This window comes from Geotrypetes seraphini, chromosome 17, assembly GCF_902459505.1.
Source record: "Geotrypetes seraphini chromosome 17, aGeoSer1.1, whole genome shotgun sequence".
Classification (NCBI taxonomy): Eukaryota; Metazoa; Chordata; class Amphibia; order Gymnophiona; family Dermophiidae; genus Geotrypetes; species Geotrypetes seraphini.
The window spans coordinates 12,593,530-12,612,713 of record NC_047100.1 but is presented as its reverse complement, the minus strand read 5'-3'; the positions used below and the strand labels follow the sequence as shown (position 1 = coordinate 12,612,713).

At 45.0% G+C, this 19,184-nt stretch overlaps 1 protein-coding gene across 1 annotated transcript in view; it reads left to right on the top strand.

The window, feature by feature from the left end:
* The first annotated feature begins 891 nt into the window (after positions 1–891).
* The window catches only part of FGD3 (FYVE, RhoGEF and PH domain containing 3), a 221,874-nt gene continuing 203,581 nt past the window's right edge, over positions 892–19,184 (top strand). Inside the window, exon 1 of the mRNA XM_033926275.1 lies at positions 892–1,138. Coding sequence (XP_033782166.1) covers positions 1,105–1,138 — 34 coding nt within the window. The 5' untranslated portion in view covers positions 892–1,104. The remainder of the gene's footprint in view (positions 1,139–19,184) is intronic.

Genomic DNA, 19,184 nt, shown 5'->3' with positions numbered 1-19,184 from the left:
GACAGAACCTTCATGTTCCAAGCAAACAGACAGCAATCCTGGCTGGGAAACCACAGAAATAAAGCTAGACAGACCTACAACACATTCCGAAAATCAATTAAAACCGCTCTATTTGGCAAATTCCTTGCTTAATCAGGTGACCTCTCTCAGGTATTCCTTCCCCTTTCTTCCCCAATGTATTATGTAACATCTTTCTTCTCTCATATATTCATGCTTCTCCAATTTACTATGTAACATCCTTCTTCTTGCATTTTGTAATTTGCTGATTGTCCAGCCTTCTTTCTATGTGAACCGCCTCGAACTCAGTTTGACTATGGCGGTATAGAAAAATAAAGTTATTATTATTATCTTTGGATTGGACCTTTAAGACCAACATATAGTCATTGGTTCTAGAATGTTACACATTTTAACAATGGAAAGTCTGCAATTATCAGAATGGGACACTAGACAGGGAAGACAATTTTTGACTATTTGGCAACCTTATTTAGATACATTAACACCACACACTAGCAGTCGCATATTATTTCATATGTAATTACAGTTCTACAATGGGGGTATTGGGTATGTTTGCTTTTAGTGATAATGTTTATTATATACTAACTGTAAATTTTGGTTTTCTTCTAATATTTGAAATGATTTCTTTTACTATTTTGTTTGTATTTGAAATTTAATAAATATAATTTACATTTAATATATTAAAAAAAAATTGCTGAGCTCCCCCCCCCCCCCAGACTATTCAGGCTGCTTAAAGAACGCTTCAGCGCGTGGCCAGCCTTTGCACTCCACCTCCACCCAGCTGGGAGTTCCGGCGCGCGCTACGCCCACTTTCCCTCTGTCCACCCCCGTGCTTCCCGCCTAGCGCGCGCGCTACGCCCGCCTTCTCCCAGTCCTTGCCGTACGCCCCCCCCCCCCCTAGCGCGCGCGAACGGACGTTCTGTTGGCGGAGCTCGCGCCGGGCTGCTTGCTGCCGTCGCCGCCACCATCTCATGTCTTCTCACAGCGGCCGGGAAGCACGGGGCAACGCTCCCTCGAAGCGGTTCCCTCTTCCTTTTTTGGGTTTCCGAGCCGGAGCAGGGGGCTGAGGCGAGACCAGGGGGAAGGACGATGAGCAGAAGGGTCGGGAGCAGCCGGGCAGCGGGTGAGCGGTTTCCTCTGCAGTTCTTCTTCTTTCTGGTTTCTCCTGAGCTCGCTTTCCTTTCTTCCAGGGCGTAACTTGCGCAGTAAGATGAGTGCAGACTCGACTCGAGCAAGCTGAGGTGCAAGACATGTTGCCCTAGTTTTGCAGGAGTTCATGATAGGCCTTTGGAACCTCGAAAGGGAAGGACTTAAGTCGTCACCACAATGTAGATGTGTGCTGGGTCACACTTGGTGTGTTTACAAGTAGAATGATTGCTCAAAGCCTTGCCCCATGGGGGGAGGAGTTATTGTGGCAGGTACATGTGTTCAGCAATCAGTTCTCATTTGCATTTCAAAGAACAAACAAAAATCGAGGAGACCCGGATTTGCACAGGAAAAGAAGAACCAGTCCAAACGAAACCGTGGAAACGCAACATTCTCAGATCTCTGGATATAATTTATTCAAAACATTTTGTGAAAAGCACATGTATCTTAAAAGGACCCGACACGGGGCCGTGTTTCGGCTAAACACGCCTTCCTCGGGGATCCAAGATGTAATAAACCGACTTTGGCAAGTGTGGAGAAAAGCCTTGGGATCCAAAGACAATTTGCATTCGCAAAATGTAGAACCAAATAGAATGCTGGGCACAAGTCTGCCGTGTCTTTGGATTCCAAGGCTTTTCTCCACAATTGCCAATGTTGGTTTATTATATCTTGGATCCCCGAGGAAGGCTTGTTTAGCCGAAACACGGCCCGTGTCGGGTTCTTTTAAGATATATGTGCTTTTCACAAAATGTTTTGAATAAATTATATCCAAAGATCCGAGAACGTTGTGTTCTCATTTTTAATTTCAGCATTTGCTGTTAAAGGATAATACTGTAGTTTCTGTAATTTACTATTATATAAACTATTATTTTCTATTTTTTATACGTAAAATTGGGCACCACTAAATCAGGTGACTTGTGCTATGTAGCAACAATGCAATTTAAATTCACCGGACTTAGTGACGCCTTATCTTATTTAATGCCAGTGTCAATTTTGAATAGCAAAACATTTTATATACTGTAGCTATGGACAATGATGTAGGTCTTATGTTATTACTGAGGCTGTAAGGTGATATTTAAAGTTGGCGTGCTGCAGTGTCATTCGTGTCAAAAAATTGCGAGCCATGGAATCGAGGGTGAAATACTCACGTGGATTAAAAACTTGCTGGCGGATAGGAAACAGAGAGTGGGGGTAAATGGACAATACTCAGACTGGAAAAGCGTCATGAGTGGAGTGCTGCAGGGTTCGGTGCTTGGACCCGTGCTCTTTAACATATTTATAAACGACCTGGAAATTGGTATGACGAGTGAGGTGATTAAATTTGCAGACGATAGTAGTGAAGATGCAGGAGGATGGTGAAGACCTGCAACGTGACATAATCGGGCTCGAGGAATGGGCATCAACATGGCAGATGAGGTTCAACGTGGATAAGTGTAAAGTGATGCATGTCGGTAACAAAAATCTCATGCACGAATACAGGATGTCCGGGCGGGTACTTGGATAGACCTCCCAGGAAAGAGATTTGGGAGCTCTGATCGACAAGTCGATGAAGCCGTCCACGCAATGTGCAGTGGCAGCGAAAAGGTCAAACAGAATGCTAGAAATGATAAAGAAGGGGATCACGAACAGATCGGAGAAGGTTATCATGCCACTGTATCGGGCCATGGTACACCCTCACCTGGAATACTGTGTCCAGCACTGGTCGCCGTACATGAAGAAGGGCACAGTACTACTCAAAAGGGTCCAGAGAAGAGTGACTAAAATGGTTAAGGGGCTGGAAGAGTTGCCGTAAAGTGAGAGATTAGAGAAACTGGGCCTCTTCTCCCTTGAAAAGAGGAGACTGAGAGGGGACATGATTGAAACATTCAAGGGACTGAAGGGGATAGACTTAGTAGATAAAGACAGGTTGTTCACCCTCTCCAAGTTAGGCAGAACGAGAGAGCACTCTCTAAAGTTAAAAGGGGATAGATTCCGTACAAACGTAAGGAAGTTCTTCTTCACCCAGAGAGTGGTAGAAATCTGGAACGCTCTTCCGGAGGCCGTTAAAGGGGAAAACACCCTCCAGGGATTCAAGACAAAGTTAGACAAGTTCCTGCTGAACCAAAATGTATGCAGGTAAGGCTAGTCTCAGGGCACTGGTCTTTGACCTAAGGGCCGCCACGTGAGCGGACTGCTGGGCACGATGGATCACTGGTCTGACCCACTAGTGGCAATTGTTATGTTCTTATGTACTCTCCGGCAGTAGTATGCAAATGTGGCGTAATGTACCCGAGGTAAGAAAATATAACTTATTCTGGATTTTTAGTCCACCTTTCCAAATGATATTTAAAGTAGTTTACAGCAGTGTTTTTCAATCGCCGGTCCGCAGAAATTTCTTGCCAGTCCACGGGCGGCACGTGCCTCGGGCTTGAGATCAGTGCACAAAGCCGTGGGTGGCGGCTCCTACGCCTGACCCGGCAACCTTCTCTCTGACGTTGCAACTTCGGAGGGAAGGCTTCTGGATGATGAGCGGGACACGTGAAGAGCTGCCGCCGCACATGGCTTTGCGGCAGTGAGGAAGAGGGAGCCGGCTGTGGGCAGCATAAAATGGCCAGGTGGGAGCGCTGGTATGTTTATTGCAGAGGGGGAGGAAGACAAGAGAGGCTTTCCCAAGGCATTGTTTGCAAACAAGAGGGCATGACACCCAGCCTCACCCAACTGCCGTGACGAAGGAATGGCACGTAGACAAGGAGGTCGGAGCGCAGATGGCGTGCAGAGGGAGGCATCTAATTGATGCACAGCATGGAGGGAGGGAGACACCAAAGGTAGGGGGAATGATTTTATTTTCAATTTAGTGATTGAATTGTGTCAATTTTGAGAATTTTCATCTGCTGTCTGTATTTTGCACTGTTCAGGAAGAAATGCATTTGTTTCTTTTTCTCTGGGGTTGTACTGCGTGCAGAGTCTTGAATCTTAGGGTTTCGTTTGTATATATTAGTACTTTTAGTTTTTTGTCCCGTATTTGCATAGGGATTATCTGTGTTCTGGTAGGAATGAATGTTGAGAAGCATACAGTGTGCTTTGTGTAGTTTAATTTTGTGGTTAACCATTATGTGTTCTTAATAAGATTATATTGTGTGTATATATATGAAAAATGAATGGAAAAAATAGTGTTATAATTAGTACTATTATGGGGGTGGGGTCTGAGGCAGAGATGGGCGGGGTCTGGCCCATGACTTAGCCCAGTGTTCTTCAACGGCCGGCCCATGGATCAGCCCCGGTACACACAATAATTCTTTTATTTCCGCTGGTCCTTAGGTGTAAAAAGGTTGAAGAACACTGGTTTACAGCACTATTTGAATTCATGTATATTGTTCTTTCCTCCAAGAACTAAATGGTAATGTTTCCATTAGTACACAACCATTAAAAAAAAAAAAAATTACAATTGGAGCATTTACAGCCGTATATTTTATAGGTGGTAATGGCTCTCGTATTATCCATTGTAAGGAGTAAGGGATTCTCTTTCACTTATGCGCCCATTCCACCTCTGTACAGCAGGGCCGCTTGCCCAAGAGTGAGCGGACCACATGTCCCAGAATACATGGGGCTCTGCAGCTCAGTCCTGAGCCACCTTAACAAGGCAACCCTGCTGAGTGAGGGGGCAGGCCCTAGCAGGGAGGTGTTTATTTGCCCCAAAGCAGAATCATTCAGAGCGGTCCCTGAGAAAGAGACTTCGCTGAGCAGAGAAAGCCTTGGGTTGCTACAGAACCTTGAGAAGACACTGGGATTGGTCAGGCAAGACAACTGAGAACTGGGCTAAGGTAAGCCGTTATTTTGTGATGAATAAACTGTTGGACTTGGCCGAGATTGATCACAGCCATAGACTGGAGTTTATAAGTATATGAAAACAAGAGAACTAGTCTGCTAGAATAAACTGATATCATATGAAGTGAGAATTATTTTGAAACACCCGAGTCTGTGAAGAAACAGATTCAGGAACTGTGAGAAATAAAGCTTTTGTTGTCGTTTCCTACCGTATCTGCCTAGGTGTTTGTGTGAAGGTGCAGGATTCCTGGAAAACCCAGCCACGAACCTCTCACACTGTATGCTAACTAGTTTGCATGTAAATTACAGCATGCTCTATCTGGATAGCACAGGAATACTCGCTCTCCTCCCTTGACATGCCCCTTAAAAAATAATCCTCCTGAAATACCGCATGGTTAGTGCATGCACGTGCAAAAAATAACGCGTGACACTTTAATGTGTCCTGCGTTAAGCCATTTTTTTGCTGCATTAGGTGAGCGTTGGCGCCTCACACAGCTTAGTAAAAATAACCTTGGGTGTCTCACTTTGGGTTTAAAGAACTGTTGGGGATGTGGTATTTTGGGCTGCGGTTTTTAGCATCACTCCAAAAAAATAAATTGGAATGACGTATCGTGTCTGTTAGTAATAAGTATTATGTATGCGTATTTGTTAGTGCTAAAATGTATGTCCTCAAAGTCACTTCGGCAGTTGGAGGTACAGCGGTTGTATGTTGATATGGATTTAATTGGGGATGTAAACAAAGAAAGAAGATGTAGGCTTTCAGGCTTGCAGCAGCCATCAGTACTTGGGGTGAAAATATAATTTTGAGGCTTCTATTCTTAGAAAGGGTTAGAGAAAAAACCAAAGAGATAATAAAGGGGGGATAAAAGAGTACAATATGTATTTTTATGGAATCCTCTAGGAGAAGGCCCTTTGTGTGCTTTTAGCCAGAAGTAACTGAAATACCGGTAGCAGTTGTAAAAGCCCATTTCTAAACTGTCTAATGCAACTCCTGCAGCATAACGATAACTGCACTGATGTACCTGTACTAGTCCTTGTCAAACTGTCCATTGCAACTTCCTAGGTAACTGCCCCAACCTTTTGTAATGTAATCCCATCTTGAACTGAATAAGTACAGGCGGAATAGAAAACGTGATTAACATAATATAGAGTATTAACATATTGTCTGTGCTGGAGGTGATTTTGCTTGAGAATTGACTTAATTACGTCAGTAGAAGCCATAAGAACTTTTTACTGGTATTTTTAGCAGAAGATTTAAATTTCCTGCTTTTGTAGTAGTTGCTATATTTTCTCGTCCCTAGTGAGGTCACGTGGCAGGCATTGATCCCTCAACCCCAAGAATTGGAACGAATGTCATGTCTTCATGGTTCTAGAAGGGCTCTGAAATGCTACTTATTTTCTAGTATCATAACCAATATACAGATCTATATTCGCCCCCTCCCTTCCCAAACCAAGAACAAAAACATCTCTTACGCTACAATTATTGGAATATGTTTATAAATAAGATGACAGCAAATACAAATCCCAAAAAGCATGGTTAGCAAGATCTTCCACAATCACTTGCACTTTCACCCTTATAAGCTTCAATTGGTGCAGAAGTTACAACCTTCAGACAATGCAATGTGAGAAAATGACCAGGTGTTCCTCAAGTGGCCTCCAAGATCACTGGACATTACGGTTTGTGAACTCCACTACCTGCAACTATGGATGATCTGCAGGAACACATCACTGAAGCTATAAACGCGATCATGCCGGATATGCTTTGGAAAGTCTGGTCCGAGCTCGATTTTCACATTGATGTTTGCCGAGTAACAGGTGGGGCGCACATTGAGTGATGTATACCATATGAAACTTTGCGGTGATGAAAACTAGCCTCAAAAGTGAAAGAATATTCCAACAAGTTTTGGCTTGGTAACAATTTAAAATCAAGGAGTGTTTTTGTGGGCACATAAAAGTTTGGTAAATAAAGAAACACAAACAAACCAGCCCCTGTTAACACTTGCAGAAGCCATGCTTGCTTCATCAAGCCTTAAGTGTGATTTTAGCCAAGAAGCAGGGGGATACTGTAGATGACAATTTTGTACCAGTATTGAGTAAGGTCCTTAATTTTATTCAGAGTGGAGTACAGTGGTACCTTGGAATCTGAACGCCCCAGAACGTGAACGTTTTGGAATCCAAACTTTTTTTTGTAGTAAATTTTGCCCCAGAATCTGAACTCTGCTTTGGAATCTGAACACATTGTATGTGTTTATTTCTGCCCCTAAAATCCAGTGTATTTACTGTTAAAATTTGAGTTTGTGGGACCCAGGAACGGATTAATCAATTTTCCATTATTTTCAATGGGAAAAATTGTCTTGGAACTCAACTGGGGTTCTGGAACGGATTAAGTTCGGATTCCAAGGCATCACTGTACTTTGTATTGTGTTTGGCATCCCAGTCCTTGTGAAATGCAGGTGCCTGTGTACCAGGTTAGGGGGAGAGAGATTTTGCCACACTTTAGGTGAACAGATTTTCATTTTAAACTTGAGTTTTTAACAGATCATAGAAAAAAATATCAATCAGAAGCAGCCATGAATTTTACAGCTCGTTTTCTTAACCCCCCTCTCCCCCTCCGTACACCATTGTATAACTTTTAACTTTCTTGACAAATCCACAGCAATAGCCTGTTCATGTTTAACACTGTTATTATGTCTGCCACAAAGCTGTAAATTACAATATATCACTCACAATCTTATTTTAATCTTAAAACCAAAACTACTGACTAGATCAAATCATATTATGTGGTTTGTTTAACTTTGCCTCATTCCCGCCATTCAACCATAAGTCTTCATGCCTAATCGACTCCTCCGAAATCCATCCGAATCTATATTTTAAAATCCATTACAGATGTCATTGTAAACCGCTTTGAATTGACTCCCCAGTCATTAGTAGCGGCATAGAAGTTCCCAATAAAGATAAAGATTTATCAATCTAAAAATAATTCCTCCATTTCCCCCCACCATGACCAGAAGAACATCTTGTCAATTTTTTTTTCTTTTCAAAAATGGTTATTTCCTAGATTTTTTTTGTCCTCAGTGCGTCTATCTTTTTGAATCATTAAAAAAAAATCCAAATGTAAAAAGCACAAAAACATACGGTTCGTTATCTTTGTCATATTATACTATATTCTATATTTACCGTATTATGCTACAATCTCTCGTGCCATGTCTGCCACACAGTGGGGTCCTTTTACTAAGGCGTGCTAGCTGTTTTAGCGCTCGCTAAACGCTAACGTGTCCATAGAATATAATGCGTGCGTTAATATTTAGCAATAAAACGGCTAGCACGCCATAGTGAAAGAGGGGGAGTGTTGCTGTTCCATGTCTTCCGTGCTGTTTTTCATCACGCATGCTTGCCTTACCAATTTTGCCAAGTCATGTCTGTTATCCATGCTTTGTAATACCAAGTTTGCCATGCTATGTTTTGCCATACTATGCTGTCTCACCATGCCATGTTTTTTTTTTTTTTACCATGCTTTAAATATTTTGCCATTTCTGTCGGACAATGTTTGCCATGCTACCCACCACACTGTGTCCGAGAGGGTGGCGCAAGGGTTGGAACTACAGTCTCGGCATCTGGGGCTTCTCCTTGTGACCCTGGGCAGGTCACTTGGTCCCCCATTGCCCCAGGTTTATTAGATAGATTGTGAGTGCACCAGGACAGGCAGTGAAAATGCCTGTAAAAATTCATGTAAACCATTCTGAGCTCCCCTGGGAGAATGGTATAGAAAACTGAATAAATAAATAGGAAGGGGTTCAGCATTCTTAGAAGATTGTACGCGCATACATTCCAGCCTAGGGGGCATTGCAGTGAACTTCACATAAAAGGTCACATTTCACCATAACCCTCTTACATTGTATGGTGAGCCCTTCAAAACTCATGCAAAACCTACTCTACCCAACTACCGTATTTTCGCGGATATAACGCGCACCATTGTAAAACGCGCACAGGGGTATAGCGCGCAGAAATCACGATGATATGTACAAAAACTTTTCTATACCGCGCTCAGGCATATAACGCGCATGCTGCCCGACTCTCCTTTCGCCCGCCCTGACTTTCCGTGCGCTGTCCCGACTCTCCGTTCACCCCCCCTGACTTTCCGTGCACTGTCCTCCCTTGAAGGTCTGTCCCCATCCTGAAAGCCTGATGCCCCCCCGACGTCCGATACATCCCCCCCCCCCCCGGCAGGACCACTCGCACCCCCACCCCGAAGGACCGCCGACTCCCCAACAATATCGGGCCAGGAGGGAGCCCAAACCCTCCTGGCCACGGCGACCCCCTAACCCCACCCCCGCACTACATTACGGGCAGGAGGGATCCCAGGCCCTCCTGCCCTCGACGCAAACCCCCCTCCCCCCCAGCCGACCCGCGACCCCCCTGGCCGACCCCCACGACCCCCCCACCCCCCATCCCCGTACCTTTGGAAGTTGGCCGGACAGACGGGAGCCAAACCCGCCTGTCCGGCAGGCAGCCAACGAAGGAATGAGGCCGGATTGGCCCATCCGTCCTAAAGCTCCGCCTACTGGTGGGGCCTAAGGCGCGTGGGCCAATCAGAATAGGCCCTGGAGCCTTAGGTCCCACCTGGGGGCGCGGCCTGAGGCACATGGGCCAAACCCGACCATGTGTCTCAGGCCGCGCCCCCAGGTGGGACCTAAGGCTCCAGGGCCTATTCTGATTGGCCCACGCGCCTTAGGCCCCACCAGTAGGCGGAGCTTTAGGACGGATGGGCCAATCCGGCCTCATTCCTTCGTTGGCTGCCTGCCGGACAGGCGGGTTTGGCTCCCGTCTGTCCGGCCAACTTCCAAAGGTACGGGGAAGGGGGGTGGGGGGGTCGGCCAGAGGGGTCGCGGGTCGGTCGGAGGTTCTTGGGGGGGGGCGGTCGTTGGAGGGAGGGGGGTTTGCGTCGAGGGCAGGAGGGCCTGGGATCCCTCCTGCCCGTAATGTAGTGCGGGGTGGGGTTAGGGGGTCGCCGTGGCCAGGAGGGTTTGGGCTCCCTCCTGGCCCGATATTGTTGGGGAGTCGGCGGTCCTTCGGGGTGAGGGTGCGAGTGGTCCTGCCGGGGGGGGGGATGTATCGGACGTCGGGGAGTCGGCCGGGCAAGAGGGCTTGGGCTCCCTCTTGCTCCGATCGTGGATGCGGGTGCGGGTGGGAGCGCGTGCGAGCGGTCGTTCGGGGTGGGGGTGCGAGCGGTCCTGCTGGGGGGGTGAATCGGGCGTCGGGCGGGGTGGGAACTATGTTTAAAAACTTTTGTATACCGCGCTCAGGCATATAACGCGCGAGGGGTATGCGCGGTACGTAAAATCACGTATAACGCGCGCGTTATATCCGCGAAAATACGGTATATACCACCCCATAGCCCTTATGTCTGCAGGTGACACCTACTGTATACGTGAGTACAGTAGGTTTTAGGTGGGTTTTGGAGGATTCATACTTCCCACCACAGGTGTATTAGATATACGCCTGGGTCCCCATCTCTGTAGTCCATTGCACTAACCAAAGGCTACTCTAGAGACCTGCTTGCTTCTCTAATGGAACTGGTCAATGGCCGTAACTTCTGAAGCTGTCATACAAACTGGAATGTACTTTTCATTCACATCTTTAGGAAGGGAGGTGGAAGAGGGTAAAAGGGGGGGGGGGACGGGACCATGTCTTCATGCATCCAGTGGTCATCTGGTCTGTTTGGCCACCTTTTTGGCATCTTATTCATTATTGAAACAGGTTTTAGCCTCCAATAGCCAAGTTTTTCCTCTGGATGTTTTCTGCAATGTTCCATGATGGCAGGAAAATGTCCAAATTATAAGTCCTAATCCAGCCCCAAAATGCCCCCCTTCAGATTTAGATGCACCACAGACAAACAGCAAACAGAAAAACATCCCCCAAAATGGCATAAAGTGGCATTCGGATGTTTTGTTTTGAAAATGAGTTCCATAATGGCGGTTGTGTTAATCCACTTGAATGAGTGAAAGTAAAAGTCAATAAAATTTATAAGCTAATATAATGTTATCAGGTAATCAGGTTAGAACAACATTCTCATTTCGTATATTGACATTTTTATCCCACCATTTTCCAATCAAGGTTCAGTGTGGTATACAATCAATATCGCATACATCACACACAATCAATTAACTTAACATTAAGGAGAATGTTCTTAAATAAGAACGTTTTCAACACAGTGCGAAACCATAAATAATTTTCCTGACATCTAGGGCCCCTTTTACAAAGCCATGGTAGCGATGCCTCTGCGGTGAGTACACCGAAGCTCATTCAGCTCCTCTGGCCTTCGGTGCATGGACTGCAGCAGCATCACTACCGTGGATTGGTGAAAAGGGACCCTAATTTCCAAAGGCGGTGAATTCCACCATTTGGTTCCCTGATATTTGAACCCTGCAGAATGAACTGTTTTATACCCAATTTTATTACATTTAGGGAAATGGAAGGGTGAGATATTCCCTAGAATTTTGTAGCCTGCACTTAATTTATTATTTACTTCTGTGTTTGGGCAATATCATCATTTGCTTTGACCTATGTGTTTTGTTTTGAGCTGATGGAGGAGATTTACCTCCCGAAAGTTAGTCAATAAATATATATTGTTTGTTAAACTTATTTCAACAAGCGTTTGGTGTTGACTTTAATTGAGAACAAACAGATGCTAATATGTACAGGTCTCCCATCATATTTGCAGGGGTTAAGGGCGCAGCTCCTTAGCAAATACCATAAATTTGCAAATCGACTTAGGGCCCTTTTTGCCCTAGGGACAGCGCCCGCACTAGTGGGGATCACTAGTACTATGCTCAGGATGAACCACTCTTTGCAGATCCTGTCCAGTAGGCACATGGCAACGACTGCCAAACCGGGCAGCCGTAGCAAGGATGGTGCTGAGCCAGCTTGGCCCACTGGCCGGTGGCAGGCTGAGCTTTCAAACTGTGGACGAGGTACTTTCATGTCACTCTTCCCCTGGGAACCCTCCGGTCACTGAAGTCACTCAGAGTGCTACCATCATTACCACATTGCTCCTAGTAGCACTGGTGTGTGGGGAAGAGATGGGGGTGGGGGGGGGTGAGGAGGTGCACGCACTACAGAACCCTGGCTTCTGTCCATGTTCTCACTGTACCACTGCACCCACACGCCAAGCACCCTGACCAATCAGCACCCTCGGGCTTCTCCGTCCTGCTTTGCTGCTCCTCGGTCCTCTTGGAGTGGGCGGATACGGGCACATGGAGGCTGCGTAAGGAGCAGTCGATGCTTAGTGTCCAGTGAAAGTGGGGCCATGGGCGGTGGAGAAGGTCACAGCAGGAAGAAAACTGGTTGAGTCGGAGGGGAGGAGAAAGCGCAGTGACTGAGGGGGCATCGGTCACTCTGGCGGGGGTACTGGCCACGTTTCAAACAAAGACATTTCTTCAGCTGCGCGCTGCTATGGCTGAGGTGCGTGGTTTGCAGACCTAACAGCTGGAATGCGACATCGTGGCAGCAGTGGCACTTGCGGATTCAGGGCGGAGCATCCCCTCTCTGTTTTCTTATTGTATGCCTGTTCTGGGTGGGTGATTCTCGTGCTGTTTGAACACTTGTGAACAACTGAAGTCTTGAATGCTGAACCCACAAATATGGAGGGAGGCCTGTATATAAAGTACAACTGTATTTTTTAATATACTGTAGTCATGAAGAGATATATCTAAGTGATTTACAATGTCATAAATAGGGGGAATCGAATGTTAAACAGGAAGACAAAGAAAGTACTACCAGGAAATTATTTTTCACAGAGAGAGGGTGGCTGGTGCCAAGAATGCCCTCCCAAGGGAGGTGGTCTTAATAAAAACGGGCGCTTAGAATTTTAAAAGGTGCGAGTTGAGCACAGAAGATCTCTGGTTAGAGAATGAATGGTATAAAAAAATGACTGCACGTGTGTTGTGTTGAGTGCTGACTCTCGGCAGCCATTAGCGGCTCTGCTCCAGATCACCTCTGGATCACTGGGGATTTAAGAGGTATGTGGGGGAGAGGGAGGTAAAAATTGTAACAGTTGGCGGGGACGCCTGAGAGGGGGGTAGGTGAGTGAGTTGGACTGGCAGGCCTGGGAGGGGGGGGGTGAGTGCTGACTAAAATATAAGCCGAGATTCCCATTTTAGGCCTTTTTTTTGGGCCCCAAAATCCCAGTTTATAGTCGAGTATTTAAGGATGCATATCCCTTATGATTTGAAGTAGAATTGTACTATGCTATTGAGGAGCAGTTGAGAAGAAATTGGTGAAATTAGAACTAGCATGCTGAGGGTAGGTGGTGGTATTCAGAAATGTGAAGACTATATCGTCGTGTTTCTTGAATTATGTGTGTATATCTGTAATCTGCCATGCGGAATAAAAATGCTGTAAATAAAAAAAATAAATTACACTTCCCCCCTCCCTATTCGGGGTTTCCGTATGTACAGTTTCGATTATTTGTGATTTTCTGCCAAAAAAATCATTTTCATTTTTTGGGCTATTTTAAGCCCTGTGAGCCCCCCCCCCCCCCTTAAGCCTTACCTGGTGGTCTAGTGGGTTTTTGGGCAGGAGCGATCTTCCCACATTCCTGCCCCGTGCAGATCGCTCACAGGAAATGGCTGCCTCGAGAGACGACGGGAGCTCAAGGCAGCCGTTTCCTGTGAGCGATCTGCACGGGGCAGGATCGTGGGAAGATCACTCCTGCCCGAAAACCCGCTAGATCACCAGGTAAGGCTTAAGGGGGGGGGGCTCACAGTGCATAAAATAGCTGGGGGAAGCTGTGGTTAGGGGTAGAACTGGCCTGAATATTATTTGCGTTTTTTTAATATTTGCGGGCCTGCCCTTAACCACGGCGAATACGGAGGGGGAAGTGTAATTGAAACACAAAGACAGTGCCAGGCAGCCTTTTGTGGCCTTGATCTCACAAATGAGAGGGTAGATTTGGATTGACTGTAATGGGCTTTGACAGCAACTCCAGCAGGTGAATCCAAGGGACAGTGCCAGCCAGACTTCTATGCAGGGCTGTGGAGTCGGAGTCGGAGGAAATTTCGGGTACCTGTAGTCTGAGTCGGAGTCAGAAGTAAAAAAAACTGAGGAGTCGGAGTGGAGTCGGAGTCGGAACATTTATCTACCGACTTCATTTTTGAACTTGGGCATACCAATCACGAGCGATTCTTTCAGCTATAGCACCCACTATATACACAGCACAAATGTTGCGAGCAGCTTCTGCGGCCTTAGAACCTTGATTAAATGCATAAAGAAGGTGGTGTCGAAAATGCTCATTTCTCTCAACTTGACATTCCATTTTAACGATCTGAAAATTAACCAGTGCTGTGGAGTCGGAGTCGAGGAGTCGGAGGAAATTTCGGGTACCTGGAGTCGGAGTCTGAACTACAAAAAACTGAGGAGTCGGAGTCGGAACATTTATCTACCGACTCCACAGCCCTGCTTCTATGGCTGATGTCCCAGGGAATACCCCCATCAACACCTATTTTGTAGATGGTAGGGACTTGTGTGATAACCACACATTAATCAGGTAGTGCCTACTCTGCCCTCAGACTTACCCCCAGCGCTAAAATATGAAATCTTTTTTAGCACGAGGGTAGTATGTGTTGATTCCAGAATTACCACAGGATGCCTGAGCATGTCCCATGGTAATCAAATCTAAGCTTAGATTTATACACCGAGTCATCTGTAAAAATATAGGGCTCGACTCGGTTTTACAATAAAATTTTGTTTAGGGGAGACCAAGATGGCGGCGATGTAGAGAAGCTGCGAGAGACGCTGACAACAAGCTCCTAGCCTGTATTTTCATTATACCTGATATTGATGCCTTCTAAGAGGAAAGGGGTGCTTAGGGTCTCTGCCTCGTCGGCCCTGACGTCCACCCCGATTCAACAGACGATGGATCGTTTCTTCGCGCCTTCTCTGGCGCCCATACAAGCTGGAGTGGAGAGCTCGGCGTTGGGCGGTGACGGGAGGGAGTCACTGGCCCTTTCGGGCACTGAGACATCGCTGTCTCCTTCGGCCCCAATGACGCCTCCGTGTCCGGCAACAGCCGAAACGCTGTGGCGAGAGACACACGCTTCCGGAAGTGAAAGCGTGGGGTCTCCCGGCGAGGGCACAGCGTTGTCGGCGGAACGGCAGATGGAAACAACAACAGCAGAGAGAGGGGATTTTTCTCTCTCCCAGACGGAGGTCTCCATGAATAGCATCTGGCAATTGCTGCAGAGGATGGAAGGGAAAATTGAAAAATCAACTGAAGAGGTAACAAAATTAAATGAGAAATTGGAATTATTGACTGGGTCAGTTGAATCTATGAAGTTAGAGTATACAGGCCAAGCCAAGCAAATGCAGGTGGATATACAACAATTGCAACAATTCAAATTGGCTTCAATTAAAGACAGCTCCACCATTCATAAGAAATTAGAACAATTTGAAAATTTTAATAGGCGTTTGAACCTCCGCTTTCTAAATTTTCCTCAAACTTCAGGAATGTTACCTATTGATTTGTTGAAAAGATACTTCATTGAGAATTTGGAAATTTCTTCAAACTGTATTCCTCCAATTAATAAAATTTATTACCTATCAAATAAAAAGATGACTGACGGAAAAGGAAAGGTAAATGGAAATGAGATTGGGAAAGTAAGAGAAGGAGAGACAAATGTGATAGATTTTGCAAATGTGACGGCTTTACTGGAACAAACGATAACATCTGAAATGGACAGAGCAACATTATTAGTATCATTTGTTTTTGAACAGGATGTGAATATGATTATGAAATTGTTTTTTTAAAAATTCCCAAAAATTATTTGGGGGACGGAAAATATGGATATATCCTGACGTAGCTAAGAATACACAAGAACGGAGGAAAGAATTTCTTGCAATGCGACAACAGACTATAAATATTGGAGCAACATTTTTATTGGTGTATCCCTGCAAATGCCTGGTTAGGTACTTGGGTGTTAAATATGTTTTTTTCTCTCCTAACCATCTGAAGGAATTTCTAGATGTTAAGCAGATCATTAAGGATTAAGGGATAATAATAGTAATGGGCGCTAGATACATTATGCCTTTTTTGTTTGTACTATTCCTCTAAATTTCTCTCTAATTTTAGTTTTGGTCACCCCCTGTTTATTTCATAGTATGTTTTAATTTTTTAATAATTTTTTAAATATTGTACTTGAATGTTTTTAACACCTGTATTACTTTTATTATATAATTTTAGATTGTACTTAGATACTGTGTTCTATGAAATTGTACCATGTGCTGAAAAGTCTAAGTATTATTCTATGCAATCACTGTGGTGCTTTAATTCCAAGACATACTATTTGGAGGCTTAAGGCTTGCCCCATCTGTCTTCAACTTGCCAGTATTAAGGAGGAGCTCTGCAAACTTAAACAGGAATTGAATACAATTAAAGCAGCTTCCATCACTCCACAAAATCATACCAACTTACCACCTCTACCTCAAAGAATAAAACAGCCCAGGAATAAATGGGTCACAGTAGGCTCAGGAAGACTGCGACATGTAACACAGAAACATCCACCTTCACTAATATTACCTCTACAGAATTCCTTCGCTCCACTAGTGCACTGCGATACTCAGGAAAACAGAAGGGAGGTGGGACTGGAACCAATGAAGGAAACTCAAGAGAACAAGAGCACCCTAAGTACAAATAAAAAAGCCAAAAACAGAAAACTATTACTGTTGGGGGATTCCATCATCAGAGGCATTAACCTTGGAACACAGGGCGAGGAGTCCAAAATAGTGAAATGTCTTCCAGGATCCTCAGCTACCAGGAGTTCCAGGCAAATACTGACTATAATTAAGGAAGAAACTAAGGATTTTAACACTGATGTTGTTATCCATCTGGGAACAAATGACCTGGCCAACAACTCCACACTTGCAGCACAGAAAGCTTTTCGGGAGCTTGGTGAGGGCGTGAAACCTTTTGTAAAGACTTTAGCTTTTTCTGAAATACTGCCTGCATATGGAAAAGGAGAGCAAAGAATGAAAAACACAGAGGACTTTAATAGATGGCTCAGAGCCTGGTGTCATCAAGAAGGCTTCAGGTACATAGGAGGATGGGGAAATACATGGAAGGACAAGAAGCTATATTGCACTGATGGGCTACATATTACTACAGCAGGAAAAAGAAACCTTGCAGAGAAATTTAGACAATATTTTTCCAGGCATTTAAACTAGAAGGTGGGGGTGGTGTATGTACGAAGGACAATTATAGAGACCACCCCCGGCAAAAGAAAAGATGTGATAGTAGTAAAGGCTGCAACATAAGCAATATCAGCAACTCATTTCTTAGTATTGCAACGGAAAGTGAAACGACACAAAAATCCATTCGAAAAAGGAGATTATTGCTGAAAAATAGCTGGAAAGCGATGACCACAAATGCTCGCAGTCTAAGCAACAAAGTTCATGATCTGCAAGCCCTGATATTAGAGGCAGATCTAGATATTGTTGCTATCACAGAGACATGGTTCAGTGAATCACATGGATGGGATGCAAACATACCGGGATATAATCTTTTTAGGAAGGACAGAGATGGTCATAAAGGTGGAGGAGTAGCTCTCTATGTAAAGATCAATATCCAAGCGTCCGAAATGCAAGGGACCTGGGGAGAGGAAGAAGCGATATAGATTGCTCTGAAAAGAGAAGATGGAACTTCTATCTACGTGGGTGTAGTCTACAGACCTCCGACTCAATCGCAGCAAATTGATAAGGATCTGATTGTGGATATCCAAAAGTTTGGAAGGAAAGAGGAGGTTCTGCTGTTGGGAGATTTCAACCTGCCGGATGCGGACTGGAATGTTCCGTCTGCGGAATCGGAAAGAAGTAGGGAGATTGTGGATGCCTTTCAAGAGGCTCTGCTCAGACAAATGGTGACGGAACCCACAAGGGAAAAAGCGATATTGGATCTGGTCCTCACAAATGGAGAGAGTATCTCTAATGTTCAAGTGGGTGCTCACCTGGGTAGTAGCGATCATCAAACGGTTTGGTTTGATATAACGGCTAAAGTGGAGAGCGGCCGCACGATACTTAAAGTCCTAGATTTCAAACGTACGGACTTTAATGCAATGGGAAAGTACCTGAAGAAAGAGCTGTTAGGATGGGAGGACATAAGAGAAGTGGAAAGACAGTGGTCTAAGCTGAAAGGAGTGATAAAAATGGCTACGGACCTTTATGTGAAGAAAATCAATAAAAACAAAAGAAAAAGGAAGCCGATATGGTTCTCCAACCTAGTGGCTGAGAAAATAAAGGCGAAAGAGTTGGCGTTCATGAAATATAAAAAAACCCAAGAGGAGGAGAGCAGAAAAGACTACAGGGTGAAACTGAAAGAAGCCAAGAGAGAGATACGTTTGGCGAAGGCACAGGCGGAAGAACAAATGGCTAAAAATGTAAAAAAGGGAGATAAAAATTTTTTCAGATATATTAGTGAAAGGAGGAAGATAAAAAATGGAATTGCTAGGCTAAAAGATGCTGGGAACAAATATGTGGAGAGTGATGAGGAGAAAGCAAATGTGCTAAACAAATACTTCTGTTCTGTGTTCACAGAAGAAAATCCTGGAGAAGGACCGAGATTGTCCGGCAAAGTTACACGAGAAAATGGAGTAGATTCTGCGCCGTTCACGGAGGAGGGTGTTTATGAGCAACTTGAAAAACTGAAGGTGGACAAAGCGATGGGACCAGACGGGATCCATCCCAGGATACTAAGGGAACTCAGAGAGGTTCTGGCGAGTCCTATTAAAGACTTGTTCAACAAATCTCTGGAGACGGGAGTGATTCCTGGGGATTGGAGGAGAGCGGATGTGGTCCCTATTCATAAAAGTGGTCACAGGGATGAAGCAGGAAACTACAGGCCGGTGAGCCTCACTTCAGTTGTTGGAAAAATAATGGAAGTGTTGCTGAAAGAAAGGATAGTGTATTTCCTTGAATCTAATGGGTTACAGGATCCGAGGCAACATGGCTTTACAAAAGGTAAATCGTGCCAAACGAACCTGATTGAATTTTTTGATTGGGTGACCAGAGAGCTGGATCGAGGACATATGCTAGATGTAATTTATTTGGATTTCAGCAAAGCCTTTGATACAGTTCCTCATAGGAGGCTGTTGAACAAACTTGAAGGGCTGAAGTTAGGACCCAAAGTGGTGAACTGGGTCAGAAACTGGCTGTCGGACAGACGCCAGAGGGTG